The 7,681-nt window shown below is 33.6% G+C and overlaps 2 protein-coding genes across 2 annotated transcripts; one reads left to right on the forward strand and one right to left on the reverse strand.

Moving 5' to 3' along the window:
- On the reverse strand, window positions 1-1,240 carry LOC125219040 (dehydrin ERD14). Its single transcript, XM_048120889.2, has 2 exons — window positions 908-1,240; window positions 1-430 (listed from the first exon to the last, which is right to left on the reverse strand). The coding sequence occupies exons 1-2, from the start codon at window positions 1,115-1,117 to the stop codon at window positions 119-121; spliced, it is 522 nt and encodes a 173-aa protein (XP_047976846.1). The 5' UTR covers window positions 1,118-1,240; the 3' UTR covers window positions 1-118.
- Window positions 1,241-5,626: 4,386 nt separating this feature from the next.
- On the forward strand, window positions 5,627-7,681 carry LOC125219983 (NADH-ubiquinone oxidoreductase chain). The gene is made up of 2 exons (XM_048122080.2): window positions 5,627-5,977; window positions 7,389-7,681. Exons 1-2 carry the CDS (start codon window positions 5,865-5,867, stop codon window positions 7,594-7,596), a joined length of 321 nt encoding a protein of 106 aa, XP_047978037.1. The 5' UTR covers window positions 5,627-5,864; the 3' UTR covers window positions 7,597-7,681.

A 7,681-nucleotide genomic window follows, 5' to 3' on the forward strand; every position in this document is an offset into this window, starting at 1 on the left:
TTAATTAACATGCCTGACACTGTTAACAAACCAAACAACACCACAATAATAATCACAATCACAAATTAAACATTGACAACTTATTCAAAACACTAATAATATTTATTATCTTAATTATTTAATTGCAAACAGCTTCCTTTTCATTCTCCTTCTCTTCATCAGTCTTTGAGTAGCCAGGGATTTTGTCCTTGATCTTATCCAAGAACCCTTTCTTCTCCTTCTCCTCGGCGCAATCGGCTGCCGCCGCTGGAGTCGGTGGGGGTGTAGCCACCTCCTCCGCCTTCTTGCCGCCGGGCAGCTTCTCCTTGATCTTATCTAGCAACCCTTTCTTCTCTTCACCCTCTTGAGTTGGTTTGTTGCCATCACACTTCTTTTTATCCTTCTTTTTCTTCTTCTTTTCTCCATCTTCTCCTATTTCTTCCTCTTCAGACTGCAATCATCAATCTAATATACCACATCATAATAGTACTAATATTAATTTTGCAATATCGCCTCTTTGAGAAATATGAATTTTTATTAAAATATTCAAACTATTTAGTCTGTTCATAACCTTGATTTACATAAATTTTAATAATTTGATTGATTTAATCTAGTATATGTGAATGAAAAATAAATAAGTATTCCCTTCCCTATTATATCAAAAGATTTAAAACCAATTTTGTCATTAAAACTTCATTTTTTAAAATTTTGAATAAATAAACTCACACTCCACTAAATAATCATAGTATATGGAGTATAATTTATTTTAAAATTAGTATGTATAAAAAAAGACCTATTTTTTATAACAAAAAAATTAGAAAAATCTTCGTAAGTAACTCAAAACAATTAGTGATTTTAAAAAAATAAAAAAGTGGATTACAGTAGTAAAACAGAGAGTATAAAGTAGTATTAATGGATGGATACTGACAGAGCTACTGGAGGAGCTGTTTGATCGCTGAAGCTTCTCTCCGAGGGTTTGATGCTTCTTCGAATCTTCCTCTGAAACCTTAACTTTCTCATCAAATTCGCCGCCCTCCTCTTTCTTGCCCGCAAAATCGAACAGCCCGCGATCGCCAGCCTTAGGGGCGGGCGGCTCACCGCTCTTGTTGATCTCGTGGTGGTTGTATTGATCCGCCATTAATGTTTGTTGCGAAGCTAATTGAGAGATTAACTGTGTAAATCTATTTGATTGAAATTTTGAAAGTTTGGAGTGTTCGATTTTGAAAAGTGAGGAAAGGATGGCGGTTGTTTATAGGTAGAAATCACTAATAAGGCGGTGACTTATATTTATATTTAAGATATAATTTGCTTTTTACGACTTAGCTTATCCCATTTGTAAAGATTATACTATATTCCTTAGGTAATCAATTCTTTAATTTCTTTCGCTCTTCTGTCATCTTATCCTCTAAATTCTTTTTATGGGTTAAATAGAATTTTAATCGATTTGTATCATTATCATGTAATTTCTCATTCTTTTACAAGTGAGATGTTTTTTTAACTGTTGTTTTGCAAATATGATAATAAATAGTTAGAGTATAAAAAAAGTAAAATAAGAAAGAGAATAGATAGTCGTATATATATTATTCTCTTACTTACTTTATTTTTTCTACATTCTAACTATTTATTACTATCATTTTTACAAAACAATTTTCAAATTGAATGATTCAATTATAATAATACAGAGGGAATATTATTAAGCTTATATCAGTATCAAGTCTATTCGATAGCTACCCAACTTATACAATAAGTCATAACTAATTCACGTACTTACAATGTTATTAAACAATTACTAATAGTGATATTTCGTGCATAAGCATCTCTCTTTATAAATATCCATGAATTTTCAAATATTTTACCTATTTAAGACTAGTACTTGTAACACTACAAATTAATTCAGATAAGATGTGCATTTTTATATCAACCATTCCTAAAAAAAGAATTAGCCATAAAAGCAGATGTGAGCCAATATAAAAGGTAACAGAAAAAGAAAAATAAAATAAAGCCACTTGTCATACAACTAAAAAAAGAAGAATGTAGCGTAGCAGAGGATATGGGCAGCGTCCACTAACAAGCAGACACGTCGGCACCAGCTGTTGCATGAGGGTCCACGACGTCGGCCTCTTGGATTAGATATTTTATTCTGTGAATTGAGCACGTAAGCTGCATGACACGTGGCGCGATGATGACGGTGGATGATTCCAGAGCTTTTCACAAAAGCCAGAGGAGTATTCGTGTGCGGGGCAGCAATTTTGTTTCAGAATTCTGGAGATGTACTACTATTTAGTTAGGATATGATTATGAAAGATATCAGATGCAATGATGAAAACAGGTGACTCATTAGTTTGGATTAGAAATGAACGCATCAAAAATTTTCGATAGATGTATTTCATGTTTGAAAATTTGAAATAATGTTTTGATGCTATGATATGACCGTTTGCGTAATAATTTACGTAAGAGCATCCGCAACGCATCTTGTCACCATCTCTATCTTGTCCCGCAGAGACGAGACGGCGACGAGATGGTGTTGCAACCTCCATCTCGTCCCAAAGAGACGAGCCAACGAGTCCCGTGTCTCACGCGGAAGGGCATTGCGACGAGACAGCGCGTGCTGGCGCTAGGCGTGACGCCCACTCGCCGGCCTACGAGTGGGCGTCGTAATTATGACGTCATAATTTGATTTTTTTTTTAAATCGATTTTTCGAAAAAAAATAAAAAATAAAAATAGTAATATGGCCGTTCAATGGTCGAATTTTATTTATTTAGTTATTTATTTTTATTCTATAAATACTCTTCATTCTCCATTTTACACACAAACACACATCTATTCTTCTCTCATCGCTCTTTCTTTCCTCTCCAATCACTTCTATAAATCATGCCCACAAGTTTTTCTTCTCCCAAATTTAATCCATTCATGGATCCATTTAAGTGTGCAATTTGTAATTTATAGTTTTTTAAATTATGTCTTTTTTATTTTTTTAGGTTTTTAAATTGTAATTTTATTTTATTTAATGAATTGTGTTTTTATTAATTGAATTTGTTGAAAATAAAAATAAAAAATGAAATTGAATGAATAGTTAAGGGATGAGATGGTTAAGAGATGGAAAGATGCAGGTGTTGTCTCTTAGTTAAGAGATGGGCTGAAAAGTACAGTGGAGCTCATGAATAGTTAAAGGATGGGATGGTTAAGAGATGAATAAGAGATAGCGTTGTGGATGACCTAAATAATTAAAATTAGGCACATCCTTAAATAGAGTTACAACATACATTCAATTTTGTGTTGCTACATGACACGTTACATACAACATTGCAATATATATTTGCATAAGTTGTAGATGAATATCCACATATTGCTATTTTGCGGATCCAAATCCTAAAAGAGAAGGGGCTAAATAAAATTTAACGAAAGCTAACAGAGGGGAAAGGGGCTACGTTGGAAGCTATCGAAGGGGGCGTCTATGGAAAATTTACGTCTGGGTCTATGGTAGCAGGTCGCCGGGGAGGGGCGATCACCCCTCCTGGATTCGCGTTATAGACGAATTGCATTTTATATTGTTGAGTTTTGATTAAAAACATAAACTGTCTACAATGCAAAATTCAATAATATAAAATGCAATATGCCTATAACTACCATGCAATATGCCGAAATCCATTTACAGCTTCTGCAAGTGTATGTTGCACTATAGTACTTACAATATTGCATGTTACGTGTTCACGTGGCAGCATGAGGTTGGAAATGCGTTGTAACTTTAAAATTATTGGAAGTGTGTTGTAACTTTAAAATTAGTTACTCCCTCAGTTCGCAAAATGTTGTCCATGTTTGACTCAGTGCGGGGTTTAAGAAATGTGAAAAAAAGTGAGTGGAAAAAGTTAGTGGAATGTAGATCCCATATTTATATATTGTTTTATAATAAAATGTGAGTGTAATGAGTTAGTTAAAACTGGGGTCCATTTACTAAATATGGAAAAAAGGTAAAATGGATAACATTTTACGGATAGACCAAAATAGAAAAAATGAACAACATTTTATGGAGGGGGTATTTTTTAAGCACTTCCTTTGGGGATATTTTATGTAAATAGATAGTTATTTTTTTAAGGTGTCTATAAATCAGCACCAATGGTTACCACTGGACCCATAAGTGAATGTCCTTAGTTTAATAATCCTAAGAAAAAATGATTTTTTTTTTTTAAACTTGGAAGGGCTTCGCCGCTAATATTGGAAAATTTTTGGTAATAATTAAAATTTGCCACAAACTTTGTAGTTGAAAACCAAAATTTGATTGCAAGCCCATTATAAAATTTGATTTGTATATGCATAAGTAAATTAACAGAACACAGCTCTTGAAATGAAAAAAAACCATGGGCCCGACACTTTTTTATGTCAGAACCTATAACCCGAAATTAATATTGATTGGGAAAACTGAAATTTATTGATTAGATATATGCGATGGCTACATGTATAATTTGGAGAGTATTAATGTATCATAAATTCGTATTATTAAATCGTTTGTTTTGTATCTAGAATTTAAGGTCAAACTCTCAGGCTTTATGGAATAGAAGAATGTACTAACTGAATTGTATTATTATCAACACTCTATTTGTTCTTAGATCAAATACAAGAAATGACTCCCAAATGATGACAAGGCACCACTTATATTCAGTGGCAGATCCAGGATTTTTGATTTGAGAGTGCAAAATTTTACATTAATTCGATCGATCATTTTTTATTTTATTTTATTTTGTTAATCATTAAGATCTTATATTAATATTTTATTAAATTGTGAATATCTTATATATGTACATATATAATAACAACAAAATAAATAGACACATAATACAAAGAAGAAAAAATAAAATCAAGCAACATACTCTACATGTATAAAGTAATAAAGAATAAAATTAATAAAGAATAAAAAATTAAATAACCAAAGCATCAAACTATAAGAAATACCGCAGTAACTAAAACTAATAAAGAATAAAAAACTAAAACTAAAGCAGCAAACTGGAAGAGAAATACTGAAGCAGTAACTAGGTTTCGCACTCGCGTCACTGATGGATAAAAGCCGCGTTATACCACTAGGCTAGAGCAATATTATTGTCAAAACTCAAGCAATCTATAATAAAGAAATGAAATTTTGGGGGTACAGTTATATCCCTTGTTTTACACTGGATTCGCCAGTGCTCGTATTGGTTGCATCATTATAAAAATAGATATGGTAGTTAAACTAATAGTACGATCCATTATTTGATTATAATTTGGATAGAATACTTATTTTTTATCCTCCTTATTTAACCATAACATATGTAACCTTATTTCATTGAATGAATGTATGTTATTTTTTGATTACACCACTAGTGCACAATCTAGTTATAACGAGTGAAATACACCACATGTGAATATTTAACTAGATTGTCCTAAATCTATGTTGAGGATGTCGTTTACCAACTATAGTGCTCGTTAAATGCCACAAGCAAATCGCTAGGTGCTGGCGAAATTTCACAAGCACTTGGCAACGGCCAGCAGATAACGGACATGAATCGGGCCATCCCCCAATTCCCCTCCTAAACGGACATGATTCCCCCAACTAACACAGGGCTAATTTCGTAAAATTGTTGAAATCATTTAATACATAAATACTTTTCTTTTCATAAAAAAACCTTTTATCTATTTTCCCTCCCCATTTCCCTCTTTCCATAGACGATCGTCAGCTGAAGATCGCCGTCGCCGGGAGTGAGCTTCTCCGCCGCCGGCCTCCTCCACGCGTCAACGCGATTTATTCGTTCCTAATTCGATTTCATATCGGATACATCGCGATTCCCGTGTAGCTGAAGAGGAGGCGGGGTAGATAAAGGGGGGAAAGGGAACCAGGCGCGTTGGATCGGAGATAATGATTACGCGATCGAAATTGGCGGAACAACTGAGAGAGTATCAGATTCGTTCGAAGCATGATTGGGCTTCCGTTTCGTTTTTCTCCTCAACAACCAATGTCGCCTCTTCGAGGTATTTACTCTGTTTTTTTTCTTTTTAATGTAACTACTCGTGATTGTTGTTAACGTTAAGAAATTAAGCTGAATTTAATTCCGTTGTAAATATTGATTGTCGTGTTTGGAAGAGATTGTGTAGATCAGGTTCTATTGCTGAAGGTATATGATTTGGGGGTTTTACTGTTGCATTTATATATTCTTTGTAATTGTGTAACCAAATTGGTGATATCATGAATTTAAATATGATATGATCGTTTTTCAATTCTGATAATGTTGATTGTGATTTGAGGTGTATGACATTCTGCAGAATAATTGGGAGTTTTTTAAATTGTTAGATTCACAAGCATGCTGAGCTTAGAGCTTGCTAATTTGAGATATTATGTTGGCAATTGTGTTTTGTTTTTCAATCATATCGAATTCAGTTTTGTTTTTCTAGTGCTACTAATAAGAATGTCAACTGGTAAATATCTCTTAATTCACTTCGAGTGTGCTGGGGTAGATATCACAAGTAGATGTATGGGATTGGATACTTTGAGCAAGAGAAAATTAAAACAGTTTCTCACAGCTAGCATAGTTTGGCAATGGCCACCTATGGAAATAATCTAAAAGCTTTGTTGATATTTATTAGAAGGTCAATGGAAGCCAAATGAGAAGAAAGAACAGATCGATGCCTGAAATTGAAGCTGACCTTTTATATGCGGTTAATACTCGTATGTTCATATATAATGACAATACGATACGACTGTCCAATTGCTTATGGTTATCATAGGCTACTGAACCTTTTGTCAAGGATATAGTGTGATCCTAGTTTTGATCAAATAATGAGTTCATAACGGTTTAAGACTAAGTCATATTTACTGGATATTATATCTTCCGCTTTCGTGTTCAAATGATGACCGTTTGGGGAAATTATAGTACTACAGTATATGTTATGTAGATTAGTAGCGTGATCCAATTGAAGGAGCTCCTTGAGCTTATTTCAACTCGTCAAAGCTAACCGGGCAGCGGATACAATCTCACTTTACACAATACATATAAAGGGTTTTATGCAATAACATACAGAGAGAACTGTTCAAGTTGGTTTTTCAATGAAATAAGGTTACATATGTCCTATTTGTGTGTAAGATAATGTAAAATATTTGTGTGTAAGATAATGTAAAATCATGAGTAAAAGGTACTGGTTTTTCCAGGTCATCGGTCAGTTAACTGCATTTGATATATGGACTACTTTTCCCTAGCAACTAACTGGTTCACAATTCACATTATCATTCTTAATTGCTTTCTTGTTCTTTTCAGATAGATCGTAAGCGATCAAAGCTAGTTAGTAGTAACTTATTTGTGTCTCTTATGTTTTTCCCAATTTCAGTTTTAATTACTCCATACTATCCTCCAAAATATTCACCTTTCCCCTTCATTTGTGGTTGCAGGGTCGATGTTGCAATCTTTGTTATATGGGAGCTTGTTATACTCGCATTCCTCGTTTTCTCAGCCGTTTCCCTGTATTTTACACATGTGACGCTCGCTGTCGTTTTTATATTCTTTACTATTGTATTGCTTTTATTGATGAAAGTTACTAAGAAAGTAAGACTTGCTCGCAAGAAGAAGCGAAGGATGCTTCTTCCTTTATCTATGTAATTGGAGACTATTGCCATGTAGATTGTAAGGATTCTTGATCATTGCATTTGGTAAATTTTTATGATAGATTATCACACTTTTTATA

The sequence above is a fragment of the Salvia hispanica genome, chromosome 1 (genome assembly GCF_029641045.1).
Source record: "Salvia hispanica isolate PSC_SH4W2 chromosome 1, Shi_PSC_v1, whole genome shotgun sequence".
NCBI lineage: Eukaryota > Viridiplantae > Streptophyta > Magnoliopsida > Lamiales > Lamiaceae > Salvia > Salvia hispanica.